The sequence below is a fragment of the Cephus cinctus genome, unplaced genomic scaffold (genome assembly GCF_000341935.2).
Source record: "Cephus cinctus unplaced genomic scaffold, Ccin1 Ccin1_scaffold0189, whole genome shotgun sequence".
Classification (NCBI taxonomy): domain Eukaryota; kingdom Metazoa; phylum Arthropoda; class Insecta; order Hymenoptera; family Cephidae; genus Cephus; species Cephus cinctus.
The window spans coordinates 1,241,212-1,255,405 of NW_014332911.1; the positions used below are offsets into that span (position 1 = coordinate 1,241,212).

Sequence of the window (14,194 nt, forward strand, 5' to 3'; positions counted from 1 at the left end):
GTACAGAAGCCGTAGCGAGGCAAGAAATTAAAAATAACTATACTAAATATATCACAGTCTACCATTATTAATTTATCTCTTTTATTCATATATGCATCAAGAATATCAGCGCTCGAATACAAATTTTGTTCAATCAATGTAATACGAAATGATTAATCAATCTGTGGACAGCGAATAGTAGCTAATGATTATCGTAATAGTAATAGGACATTATAGTTAACAGTAAATTAGTTAAGTCGCAGTTTTTGGTAATCGCATCATACAATAATTTGACGCAGATGCGAATACAAACTTTGTATAGTTTTTCTTAAGAAACTTTTCAAGCAAAATGTCGGTTATTGGTGGTCTATTTTATTTTTGGAGACCTGCGTGCTTTTCCGTGCGTTTATATATTAAATATTGTATCCTTCAACATTAAATCCCCTGTGCGTATTTAGTCGACGGTGAATGTATTAATATACACCTGTTATATGTGCATATTTACATCGTGTGTATATGCAGCTAAAACGCATCGATCTAATTTCCTAAGTTTGCATAAATTCTAAGGAATTCATATTCTACAAAGATTTTATGCGTCTTGGCTGCATGAGTAATCTTGTAAGTATAGTTTTGGTATTACGTACGTCATATAAGGGATTCTTAATCTTTAATCTACTTATATAATTATAATAATTATACAAGTATTGAATAGCGTATCACAGCGTTACGAGAGTTCGCAAAAAACAACATAGCATCACTGACAGTCTTTTACAGATTGGATACTATAAACCTTCTTTTTCTCTTTATTGTTATACTTATTCTTAGTTTTCATCTGATGATCTTACGTGAAAATTCTAGAGCGATTGAAAAAGAATCCAAGGGATTGTAATTCGCGTGTCGCGAAATAAAATGGTATAGTATGACTCGCATTATGTTTTAATTACCCACTGTTTATATTTTACTTGAATTCTTTCATTCCCAATAGAAAAAGGATGACCGCCACTACGTGACGAACTCTTATAAGGCAAATACAAGGCAGATCGCCTTTGTTACTATCTACGGATCATCTATGATTTTTGAACAAAAAATTTAAGAAACTGCATCTCAAATTTCTATCGTAGACAATTGGCTTCTTTTATAGGCACCCTAGTTATACAGCCCGTATAGCCAAAGAGTTAGACTCATTGAAATCGTATAGCGTGTACTGCGAGTCCTAATTTTATTTTTGAAAAAAAATCAGATTTTTAGGTATCTTTTTGATGAGAACTTGTAAACGTAATATACGGAAAAGATCCTTGTGTATTTTTGTCATTAAATTCATTATTTTTATTCCGTTTTTAAAGACACTCGAGTAGTAGTGTGGACAGAATTTATCGCCGAGTCTAAAACCAGCTGACAAATGGCGGCGATTATTATTCATTTTCAATTATCAATAGAGTTAGAATTGATGACTGAAGGAAGCAAAGGGATTGAGTAAATTTCCATTTCATTGTTTCATTCATTCAAAAATTAATTATATAAAACGTAAAGATTCACTATTGACATTGGATTTCGTACGACATATGTACTTCTTTAAGCGTATCTCAAATAAAATCGACATTCGTACTAAAACGTCACTGATAAATACACTAATTCTAACATTTAATTACATATTTATATGTATTCCGTCGACAATCCATTATATTGCTTTCTTCGCCGAAGGATTAAATTTCGGAAATTTACCTATCGATCTTTGTTTTTTGGTATCATATTTTTTGTTGTCATTTTATAAAACAGTGCTATATGTATAGTTACGCAAAGCTCCAATTATCGAATTGGGAGGCCAGTCAACATTTTATTCTGCTGCCGTCGCATACTGATAGTTTTGACTCTCTTTGCAATTGACTGCACGAAACGACTATTTTTTAATTAATACCTATAACTATCTACACGGTAGACATTTTAGAGTGGTATCTAGAAAAAAATAATTCAAAATTTCTCAAAGGCCTAGTTGGAATACATGGTCCCGATTAACGGAAAACTACACGCTAAAAGAATACTATAAAGACAATCTATAAATCTATATAATTCTTCCTCAAAATCAAATCTAACCAAATTTTTGATTCTTGATAAAAGAAAAAAAAACAGTTTCACTGTTGTACTATATACGTGCACGTGATTACGTTAGACGAGGATCGACTGTGCGAAATAATGTTGTCGATACGTTTTAATAAACTATCAGTACAATTATTAGAAATGTAAAATAGAAAATACGCATTGTAAGCCATTTTTAGTTGATATCCTGTCTGAAACGTATTTCTCTAACATTCTATCTTCTCATTGATTTCGCACGCTAACATTATTGTCCTAATAATATTATGGTTGAATATTTATGGCCAAAAAAAAAATCTAAAGCAATAGCAGTAAATTTATCACAAATAACGAAAATACAATCACTTGTAACAGTCAGCAATATAAATGAATATGTATAAACAATTGATAATTCAGTGACTAGATTCATGGTTTGCCGTGGTATGTTAAAGGCCGGAGAATTGAAGGGTCGATGAGTCACCCGACTAAGTGAATGATGAGTACCATTAAAATAATAGTATCCATGCGTACGTTGCATTGTGTAAAGGAATACTAACGTCATTTAAAAGTCATGTGCGAATTACTTTACTCCTACTAAATACCCTGTGAGTCGTAAAGTTTCGAACTCATGCAGATACTATAAAATATAAACGAGCCAGTCGATTAATTATCGTAAGGGCACAGTCATGCTTAACGATCGTGTTTAAAATCTAAATAAAAATTATTCACGATTGTGAATCACTGAGTAGCTCTTTATCATTGAATTGCACAGACTCTTGAAGTTCCGTAAGATTCGTCCATTGCGGCAGCGCGTCTCTTGATTCCTTCTAAGTAAACTTCGCGATTAAAGAGTCCAGCAGCCAGAGGTATCCTGAATAGAAGTAAAAGTGATATTTATCATGAGAGAAAATGAATATTTGTTCAATTAATAAAATTTATAGCTTACGTATCAATGCCAGGACGAATAGTAGTCTTGAAGACTCCCCAGACGGGTTTATGATCAGAGGTACAAATATTCGGAACTGAATCGTATATCAAGCACTCAAGTGCTCCATCTTTCTGAGAATTTGCATTATCATAGCTAACGCGGCTTATGTATCCTTTGTTGTGTCCCTTTCCTTTGAAGAGAATCCTGTCTGTGTATGCTGGCGTGCGTTGCTTGCTACTGGAGTCAAAGTTCTGCGTCCCAGGATCATACTTGTAGGTAGGTGGAAAGGTAATGGGAGCTTCCTCGAAGCCACGTAAAACAGCACCTTCGTTAAGGGTCGTCCTGAGTTGATCCTTCTGTAAGTTGATGGGTGTTTCTTGAGGAAACTGAGTACCCGTAACCCATTGTATAACTTCCTCTCGCGGTTGAGCTAATCGGAAATTGAGATCGCCGCACCAGAAAACACAATCGAAATTCTGCGTTACGTCCTTATTTTTGTGTTTAGTGGGCAAATCCTTGGGTAGGTCCAAGTTCCTGACAATTCTTTTGATGTCGTTGACACGTTCCTTGACCTTGTCCTGATGGGCAGTCAAGTGTGCAGTGACGAAAAGGAAGCTCGTACCAAAAAGCATCAACGCCAGGGCAACGGCACCCTTTGTACGGAATGCCGTTCCGGGTCTTGTTGAAAAACTTGAATCCTCGGGTACAGAACAAAACCAAATCAGATCCCTCCGGAGGAAGAGGGCTAGGTGAAGTGTACCTAGCCCAGTACTGGTTAACAGTACATGAGAGGGTCCTAGTGTTTCTTGTAACGCAGCTTCCCATTCGCTTCTTTCGGAGCAGGACTCTTGTGTACCAATTGCCAGCATATCAGGAACAGTTTCAATATCAGATGGGAGCATAAAATCATTTAATTCTTTTGGAGGAGTCTGTCCATTCATATTCCAGGTACCAACGAATATTTTGATCTCACGATTGGGTAGCACCTTTTCAAGCTCTACCGAACCTAGTAAGGAGTTAGCTGCTATCCTTCCGTGAAGGAAGTTTCTGGAATGAGAAGATATCTAAATTATTTTGATTCTTTATCATCTTTACAACGATTTCTCCTTTTATTACCTCTCTCGCGCCTTCTGTGTGGGGATTAAATTCAAAACTTGAGCTGCTAGTAACGATTGCTTTGCCAGACTATCCATTCCGTCTGTTTGTGTTCCTTGTCGATCCTTCTTTTTGGATAGTGCATCGTGAGAGGTTGAACGCGGTTTTAATTGCACAGGAGCACTTTTTATAGATTCTGGACTAGAATGTCGCATAGAATTCGTAGGTGAATTCACAATCAAGTTATCAGCTGATCGTCTGTGTAGTAGTCTGCGCCGTAAAGGTGCTGGAATATTTGGTGACGTCGATTCAGAAGATGAATTTCCACCTGAGAAATAAAAAATGGTCATTTCTAAATCTCATTGTTACAATTTTAATCTAGTCCATCCAATGAGCATTTAATATATTCAGGTTTTGAACGAATTAAAAATTTCTTTGAAATTTTCAATCATGTAAAGTGCTTTTTAGATGTACTAATATAACGGAATTACTTCAATTGCTTGTAATTGTCAATTGACTTTTTTCATTTTACATGACGAAATAATTAACGAAACGGGGTTAAAGATTATTGAAGTTCACCTTCAAGGCCAATAACTGTTATATGATAAAAATTTGCGTTTTGCCACTGATGACCGGTCACGTAATCTCTGTTAACGTTCCTGTGTGACATCAAACTTATAATTTTATTAAAATTCTCAGCTTCCTATTAAAGACGCAGTTAGGTAGCGTTCGTAAACATGCCTTTCTGATATTAAATCTATAATACTTTTAATTTTCTACGTGTAAACACTATTAAAATTTCCACGAATATACGTTTTGTTTTTAGTGTCAAATCCATATAATTATATAAGTCAGTATGAGTTTATTTTTATCATAATTATGTTCGTCAGTAATAATCATAATGAATGAACAAAGGCAATTAGTAACTTCTAAATAATGTATTCGTATCCGTATTATAAAGAAAAAATCAAATAATTCAATCTAATCATAGCGTTAATCGCTATCGCACGAAATCCACTATCACTTCTTATCATTTTCTTAGAAAAATACGAGGCCCGAATGTTAGAGATTTTTTGTTCTTACAAAACTTGACAATAGTCTTTGATTAATATTGTAACATTTGATATTATCGCAAGCGTATTATCTTCTAAGAGAGTCGTGTATACGATTACTGTAAGAGTATCAAGAAATCAATGACTATAACACGTTCTCATAATTAATGGATATACTTTGCAGAGAATTAAGTAGCATATGTGAATTAAAAAGCTTCACCATTATTAGTCATTTTATTTTTTCCTTTATACCTTCCCTATTCGTTACGTCCTCGTCGGCGTGATAACGAACCATACTGTAGACTTCATTGGGATTGTAATATTGCCTTTCTAATTGTAGAAAGAAGTACGTAATGTATTTTCCCTTAGTAAAGTAACCGTCTTCAAAGTATTTTTTATTTCTCTCAGCCATTATCAAACGTTCATTATCATCCAAATCTTCCTCGTCGTCGGAATCACAGGAGTCCTCATAAATGGATTCTTCGCTGTCTGTACTGTACTCTGAAGACGTGTCACTGTCTTCTTTGTTCAAATGTAAAAAATTTTTGACTCTTTTCACAGCGCTACTTTTCTCACCATCATCATTTTCAGGCTTCTCTTTTGCTTCGATAAAATTAATACTTGGAGTACTTGTTCCAACATCCACGTGAACTGTAATTTTGCCATTTGCTCCAGATTCTTCTTCGTTTTCACCGAAATTTGTATTCGTTATGACATTTGTTGGATTATCAATGGTGTTAGATAATTCGATGGACGTACTCGATGAGTCTCTTTCTTTAGACTTATTAGAATTCATTTTAGACAGTTCATTCAAAGCAACAACGGACGTGGTAATATTTTCGGTTAAAAATTGTAATTTTGCTGAAAGATTTCTGTCCGTTCCTGTCATATTATAATTTGATGATGTATCGTTTTCGACTTCAATAAAAGATTCCGAATTTAATGAAGAATCATTGATCCTTGAATGAGATGGCTCGTTGGAAGACGCGTGAGCGACAGCCACTACCTTATGTTCATTCAAATTACACTTCACGTAATGTTTCTTTTCCCGTTTTTGTTTCTTATTCCTTTCCTTTTTGCGAAATAGTTTCCTTAATTTATTAATAATGAAAAATCGTGAAACCTTCTCTTCTGAATTTGACATCCTTATGGAACACTGTTAACACGACATTACGAGTTGTCGCAAGACTTCTGACAGTGCTGGTAACAGCAACACTATTGTCGCGACTGACCATGTTAAAACTATTAACAGTTACCCTAACTAGTCACCAACGCGGTTATCTAACCCACGTTTCTCCTAACTCTACGTTATACTGACATCACTGTATTCGGCTATAGTATCATACACTCTCATATGTGGCGCATAGAGGGGATTTACAGGCTGCTCTTATGAAATCATATAATTGAAGAGTGCCAATACAAGAGTAACGCCCAAAAAATGAAATCCAAATCCAGTCAACAAACAAGACGATGAATAATTTTATAGTAATTAAATGCAAGTCATTGATAAGAACTTAGTAGGGAGAATGATTTGGAGTAATCTCACCTTCTGCACAGATGCTTTGCTGTTCCTTGCCCTTGGGAATTTCATTTCTCCTTATGAAATTTTCGCGGTCATTTTGTTTAGCAGCCTCGACAACAGTATCAGTCTTTTCAACCAGGGCATCCGTTTGACATTCCCCATTCATTGAGGCAACTTCGGATTTGACAGATGTGCGACTTAGAGTTGTTGGTGACAGCTGACTAACTGTCAAACTTTGTGGAGGTGTTCTACTCCGTTCTGTGATAGCGCAGCAAAGAGAGAGCTTTGTGCTTGTGTGTGAACCATGCTGAGAATTATCCATTTTGTAATTCTTCTGCGAATCACCATCTCTGTATGAAACTTCCAAACAGCCAACTCTGGTCTTCTTATTCATAAGCATTCGACAGAGTGATTTCTTTTTCTGCTTTGATTTTGGAGAGACTTCCTCTTTGTTTGAGGCTTCATTCCCATCACATGACTCCATAATTGTATAAAACTTCAGCAACAACAATTCTTATACAATATCTTAGTTGTTATCGTATCGTAGAAGTAGAAAACTTCATATTGATATCGAATGAGTAAATTCTTCCTCGTAACTTTTATATTTTATGGTCATTGAGATCTCTTATAGATGTAATCATTTAAAAAATGATTATAATAACAAAGTTTTGTTAAATATCAGTCAATTTGCAAATCTAGATTTAGTGACATTAATACTCTAAGTATTTCTTCTAAGTACAGTTGCATAATGCTCTATTAGAACATCAAATAATTACTATTTCTTACAACGCTAGACATTAGCATCTCATGTTAGTATGATGCTTCTGAATATATTAGGTTTTGTAACTAGCTATGAATAATAAGAATTTCATTTACTACTAACAGTTAGACTAGATTGTAATTGCACTTTATACGTGGAATAAACTGACGACATTGGCCGAATTAATATCATCGAATCTCATGAGACCATATTACGACCGTCAGTTTAGTTAGCACTTTTCATAAGCACCATTAGCTTTAAATTATTAGCTTACATCAGCTTTACCCTAGAACAAATAAAATGCGGCCTTCGCATTAATATTACTTGCCACTTGTTCACTCTTATTTTTGTCACTTTCAAGGCAAAGTGCAAGTCTAATACCATTTTAGACACATCACACATGCTGCACTTCTGAGACTCGTCCAGACTCTTTGGCATTCATTGATCTATTTAGAATAGCATATAAATCATTACGAAATCTCATCTAACTTTGTTTCTCCCATTGACAACGACGTTTGACACGACTTTGGCGTCGCGATTATTACACAGAGTCGTCACAGTTGACGTACCATCGTTTTATGCTTTAACAAACGAACTCTGAAGAGTCCAATAAAATTGCACAAGCTCAGCATGCAGCATACTTATTCTACTGCAACGTTAAAGAACGAGTTATATAGTACTCAACCCGCTGATTCGCGATGTCGAGTATGAACACTTTAATTAAGCTTTTACTAATTAACGCCCGCATCATACTTCGATTGACGTTACTCTGTCTGCCATCGCAACTGATCCCAACTTTTCATGATAGCGCGCATCTTGGAATTGCTTTGCGCAAACGTGGACAGAAGCAGACGAAATGCGCGTTAACTATTTGTTTTTATTGAATTTCAGAAAGTTGAGAAAAATGTTTTTTTGTTATCTAACTTTATTACTATATCTAACATGCTTTTTGGGAAGCTCTCAAATTATATCATGAGAAAGATACGTTTTGACATTTAGGATTGAACCAACATAACCTAATTGATTTTCCCGTTTGATTGCTTCTCACTTGTCAAAGTCAAAGAATCTACAGTCCATGGTTTTTTGGTTTCATTTGTTACTGATAAGGAAATGGGGTTGTTATATGAAAGATAAAAGACGAATTTTCTTCTCACTGATTTAAGATAGCCTGCAAATTTAACGTATTCGCTGATATGGATGATTTTAACTTTTATCTAATATTTGCAAAGCCTCTTGTGCTTAATTTACCTGATGCTAAAGGTAAGTTATGTTTGAGATAAGCACAAAATGTCTGCAACATTTTATTTCTTATTTAGATCGTAGTACAGCAGCATCATGGGTCAAGAAGCTTCGTGAAGTCAATGCAAAAAATGCAAAAGACTCACAGCCGATTGAATATTTAAAACTGTTGCTATTTGTTATGCAAAAAAATAAACTCTCTGGAATATTTGAGAAAGCACCACCAGAGGGAGATCTTGAACCCTTCCCTCAAGGATGCACTACGGTACATATAATAAAAAGCTTCAAATATTTTTAAAAAAAGAAGGAAGTTGGTTTGTATCATAGAATTTAACATAAGACTCTTTCTCTGTTACATCGTCAAGGCTGCAGATATGATATCGTTGGTAAAATCAGCAAAGTCAGAATCACCTCCTTATTCTTCGATCTTTAATTCGGTTTCTGGTGATCTCTGCCAATATGCTGCTGTCCAGGAAATTCCAAAATTTGGAATTCATGGGTATTATGCCATCTCCACAGAACCACTACCAAAATGGAGCCATCCTAAGCATTTTGGTCCTAAGATCTCAACTGCAAAATCCAAGGATACTCGTAAACAGAGTACTGTAGCTTTTCCAACTACGGTAACTCCAGACAACAGTCAAGCTCCTGATGCATGCCGTCGGCGGGATAAGAATAGGTTCACGGAGAAGCAGGAAGTCAATAAACAAGTTTCAATTGAGAAGAAGTTGAGAGTTCATTCTTTAGTTTTTACTTCCATTTATTTTCATAATTTTCCTGATATCTTGGTTGACATTAAACATCCTTGATGATTCCGTCGTCGTTTTCAGAGGACGACGAAGAGAAATACCTGTAGTCGAATCAAGACCCTGTTGGGGAAGAAGTCGCTATATCGAAAGACTCATTGACGAATCTCGTGAGTTTCTAGACGCAATACATTTATAGTAATTTTTTGATAATCCTGAAATTTATAAACATAATTATATGTAATATAGCTCATCACGTAGCGGATCTCGATCTCTCTCAGGCAGATGCACTACTGCATCTCTACAGTGAAAAGAAGATGCGGAAAATCGATAAGGATTCAAATCTACCAGCATCAACCCCTTGCAAAATTTCCTCCAAAAGACGAGAAGTCGAGAGAGCGATGGACTTGGCAGTTTGCACGTAATTAAATCCTATTGCTCAAGTCCCTATTCTTTTAATCGTCCAGCTCGAAAAGGATTGTCTCCCTCTAGAGAGCCTTACGACGATGGCAAGGAGTACCACTTCAAGAAAAATATAAAAGGTATAACAAAAATTAAAAGCATAGAAATGGCCTGAATTCGCACCTTGGACTCATAAATTTCAGAGGAACGAGTTTGTAATCCGGACTTCAATAATTACCCAAATAATATGGCTTCCAACAACCTCTGTGGTCGTAAAACTCAGAAGATGCATTCAAGAAACGTCTTGCACGACGCAGAAATCGAGGATACGACAGATGATCTATTGGATCGACCCTCTTCAGCTATAGTGGGAAAAACAATAGTGCGCACGCGAGGAACAGGCAGATGTGGGGATCCAGAGGTTCATGAGAAGACATACTTATGGAAGAATTGTTATGAAGAGGAGCCACGTCCTTTGTACAGTTCTTGTAAGGTCGATTCTCTCTAATTTGCATAGTCTAAACTTAAAGGGGATTTTTACGCAGCCTGCGAAGTCTTCCCTGAGACAGAGGATACGGAAGCGGAACTCCGGAGAGCAATGGGAGCAATGTTAAGACAATCTCATCGACAATGCGGCAATGATTTGGAAACATCAGACATTGAAGATGCTAGAGAATTGAAGTTACGCGGTACAAGAGCAAAGATGGGTTGTTGTGGCAAAATGAACCCGCCTCCAAAACAAGGATGTTGCAAAAAACGTTATATTGAATGATATACATTTTCTCTTTTATTTTTGAACCTACTTTTTCTCTAGTCTGGTGTAAATTTTGAATTATAAAATGGAATCGATAATGTGTTATGAAGTATACTAATTCACAAGTACAGAGCGACAACGTATAAATTCAGAATGAACATTTTCCTAGTTGTTCTTTTCATGTATACCGTTCCAATTCCCTAGATACTGACACAACGTAGTGTTAAATTATCCGACGTCATTGCGCAATTGCAAGTTACTCGAAAATTCCACGAAATTAATGAGTTTCGAGCGTAAAATCATTTCTGATTATTTCAACAACTCCCATCACTCATTCGTACGCGTAACAAAATTACGTATTGATACACGGTATCAAATATTATCTATAAGCTGCCATTACAAAATATTGTTTTATCAGCCTATTCATATACAGTTATATGATCTACTTTTTTCCACATCAAGAGAGTGGGAGCATAATAACAACTAAACAATAGCCATAATCAGTGCTTGGAAATAACAAATTAGTCACGCTTCTAAAATTTAAATAAATCCAAAGCCGTAAGATTTACCCGAATAACGTGAATTAAAAAAAAAACCGGCCTACACACCGAAATATTGCGTTATTATAATATCTATAAATAACGATTAAACCATTAAGGAATCACTGCGGATTCCGTAAAAGGATTCACAAGGACATATTTATAAAATAATTAATGAACCCTCCAATACATTGCAAATTGATAAGGCACGTATGTCATATACATATCTCTATGATGTACCAAATGTATAGTTGAGACGTACAAAGAGAAGAGTACTATGAGAAGAAACGTTGCACTCGTTCACGAGAGCAGAGCCAATAGAACTCGATCTCTTATAATACAATGTCTGTTACGGGACCCCGGATTGGCCGAGTCTCCCGCGGGTTTACGTGCTCCTCACGATTTAATTTCTAGGGGTAGGGACTAGGGAGGCAGAAGGTAGACACATCGGTAGAGCAGCAGAGCGGTGAAGAGTGGAGAGCGCCCACTGCCATTGAAGTACAAGGAAACGTAGTACTAGCTCCGCATTTCTCGTGACATTTTCCGCGTCAGAGGTGAGTAACCCCGTCAATATAATACTCGTTGTACGAGACAACAGCCGTCGGTCAATTTCGTGTAGAACACGGGACACGAGCATTAAGATAAACGTGGAAAATCGTGAAAAATCGTGGGTTTTCACGGGCAGCGCCAATGTGTTGCCGTCGCCTCCATCTTGTAATTGTCGCTTGGAGGGAATTGTCCGTTTCGGGTATTGACTTTTTCGGGACACATTCGAAACGTCTTGGCTTGGCTTCAGTATGTTTATCACGTAATTTTTTCATGTGGCCTTTCGTGTCACTTTTCTATTGGCGTTTACGTTGTAATTAATTGTCGGAAAAATTCGTTCCGGCGGCGTGCTTTTTTCTTGGCGCAGGAAGAAGGAAAGTTTGTGCATTGCGCAACGCAACGGCGTTCCCCGGTGCTGCTCAGTGCTTTTCAATATACTCTGTTCCGCTGCACAACTCACAACGGGTTTCACTCCCACTACTCTGATTTGCCACCTCTCCTATTTCCCGACTTCTTCCACGGCACCCGTGCTGCATTCTTCTCGCTGTCGTCGTTGTGTTTGTGTCACGAGTATTTGTGTGATAAGTGATTCACTTTATCTTGTGGTGGATTTTTTTCCCTTGTATCAATACAGAAAACCTGTCCCAATTTACATTGCCTGAAATACTATAGTGCGGACGATATAATAGTCTATTTCTAAGAGTACTTTCTAACTCGTCAAACTTTCCATGTACCACCGTTGAAGATTGGGAAGACTTGGTTTGATTTTGGAGAAATTTATGTCAATTGAGTAATTCCTTCTTTCTAGATTAAATCATGGCACGTACCAAGCAGACGGCCCGTAAGTCCACTGGAGGAAAGGCTCCTCGCAAACAACTTGCTACCAAAGCAGCTCGTAAGAGTGCTCCGTCCACTGGTGGAGTTAAGAAACCCCATCGTTACAGGTAAATTATTGATTGTAGATATTGTGTAATCGATGCATGAGATCATAGAATTTCACCACTAATAAAATTACTTTTAATGTTTACTTGCAGACCTGGTACTGTAGCTCTTCGTGAAATCAGAAGATACCAGAAGTCAACAGAGTTGTTGATCAGAAAGTTACCATTCCAACGTCTGGTTCGTGAAATTGCACAGGATTTCAAGACTGATTTGCGTTTTCAAAGTGCCGCTATAGGTGCCCTCCAGGAAGCTTCTGAAGCATACCTGGTTGGTCTCTTTGAAGATACAAATCTTTGCGCCATCCATGCCAAACGTGTCACCATCATGCCCAAGGATATACAGTTGGCTCGACGAATCCGTGGAGAACGTGCTTAAGATGTGGCATCTAATTCTCATGCATACCGTCTACAGTTATTATTAATATTCATATCGATGGATGAAGCACATTCATTCCGATCTATATTGTGTTGTATTTCGCCAGAAATTAATGTTCCGAACATTAACTTTGCATTCTTGCGCCAAAAACATAGGGCACTTGAATGCTTGTCAAAATTATACTAACATAATTCGTTCATATTTCATAGTCGCTAGGTTTAGGCAGTTTCACAAGAGGTCTCATAGTCTCTAAACTCAAATGTTCTTCAGCATCCTCCTATAATAATAGAAAAAAACTAATCATAGAGAAATTTGTTCGATGAATGTTCAAGATAGAAATCGAAATTCAAAAGTATTGAACATTTTGATTCATCTTTTTCACAATATCTAATACTTGTGCAAAAGATTCGTCATCAATTCGAATGTTCTTAAACATTTATTAACTTCCCTGTGATTAATGTCTCACGTGAGCTTTGGAGATAGCAGACTTTGATTTTTCATTGTTCCATTATGGATATCATTACACAATTATTATATTGTCATTATTATTACTATTGTCATCATCATCATCCCTCATTATCATTATTGTCATCCTTATTATAATTATTATACACAGTTGTGTGCATTAGGAAGTAACAGCAGCTCGTTTCTATAGCGATCCAGCAATAGCTCTTTCCTCACAGGTTTCTGGTTGTATGGAAATTTACGTAAGTCGACTTTGGGTCACACAAGTATTCATCGTTCTTTGTGTAGAGAAAAACGTTTTATAAATAAATCGTCTAAATTCTATTGATTTCTCTTTTTTTTCTCTAGATATATGAATAATTAAATCCTCTAGCATAATCTTAACTGAAAATTAAGTCAAACTATTCTTTAAGTGAAAAGTACGCAGTACTATTTTGAGATAACTTTTATTTTCCAAAATGAGCAAACAATATTTTTTGTATAGGTGCAACGTTTTATAGGTAATCGAAACATTTCTTTATTAACCACTTGTGCTGGAAAGACATGTCACGCACGTCGAGATGTTTTTGTTTTTGTAGCATTTTGTCACGCGAATCCGTCATTTCGTTGCCAGCTCAAGTGATTAAATAAACATTAAAAACGGACAAGAATAACTTAATTTATATTCGAACAATGTGTTATTGTATCATTCCCGTTGAGTAGTATATTTTAAGACTTCTGACTGCATAATATAGATCGTCATATTGTCGCTAAAAGGAAAATAAAAGACAAAAAGAAACG

General features: G+C 36.2%; 3 protein-coding genes and 1 long non-coding RNA gene across 6 annotated transcripts; 2 read left to right on the top strand and 2 right to left on the bottom strand.

The window, feature by feature from the left end:
* Nucleotides 1–1,287: 1,287 nt before the first annotated feature.
* LOC107264650 (inositol polyphosphate 5-phosphatase E) lies at nt 1,288–7,521 on the bottom strand. 2 transcript variants are annotated; one of them, XM_015733137.2, is made up of 4 exons: nt 6,671–7,521; nt 4,094–4,400; nt 2,996–4,024; nt 1,288–2,920 (listed from the first exon to the last, which is right to left on the bottom strand). In XM_015733137.2, exons 1-4 carry the CDS (start codon nt 7,128–7,130, stop codon nt 2,806–2,808), a joined length of 1,911 nt encoding a protein of 636 aa, XP_015588623.1. In that variant the 5' UTR covers nt 7,131–7,521; the 3' UTR covers nt 1,288–2,805. The 2 variants fall into 2 exon arrangements, with proteins under 2 accessions (XP_015588623.1, XP_015588622.1); XM_015733136.2 differs by lacking the exon at nt 6,671–7,521 and adding an exon at nt 5,377–6,652.
* Nucleotides 7,522–7,529: 8 nt separating this feature from the next.
* Nucleotides 7,530–10,711, top strand: LOC107264651. Of its 2 annotated transcripts, none has more exons than XM_015733138.2 (8): nt 7,530–8,666; nt 8,723–8,910; nt 9,011–9,372; nt 9,476–9,561; nt 9,641–9,812; nt 9,884–9,933; nt 9,997–10,281; nt 10,339–10,711. In XM_015733138.2, exons 1-8 carry the CDS (start codon nt 8,600–8,602, stop codon nt 10,563–10,565), a joined length of 1,437 nt encoding a protein of 478 aa, XP_015588624.1. In that variant the 5' UTR covers nt 7,530–8,599; the 3' UTR covers nt 10,566–10,711. The 2 variants fall into 2 exon arrangements, with proteins under 2 accessions (XP_015588624.1, XP_015588625.1); XM_015733139.2 differs by having other exon boundaries at nt 7,530–8,111.
* Nucleotides 9,226–10,156, bottom strand: LOC107264657. The gene is made up of 2 exons (XR_001537004.1): nt 10,032–10,156; nt 9,226–9,606 (listed from the first exon to the last, which is right to left on the bottom strand). It is a non-coding gene; the product is annotated as an uncharacterized LOC107264657 (long non-coding RNA).
* Nucleotides 10,712–11,483: 772 nt separating the features above from the next.
* LOC107264681 (histone H3.3) lies at nt 11,484–13,738 on the top strand. Its single transcript, XM_015733199.2, has 3 exons — nt 11,484–11,640; nt 12,441–12,576; nt 12,667–13,738. The coding sequence occupies exons 2-3, from the start codon at nt 12,449–12,451 to the stop codon at nt 12,947–12,949; spliced, it is 411 nt and encodes a 136-aa protein (XP_015588685.1). The 5' UTR covers nt 11,484–11,640; nt 12,441–12,448; the 3' UTR covers nt 12,950–13,738.
* Nucleotides 13,739–14,194: the final 456 nt, after the last annotated feature.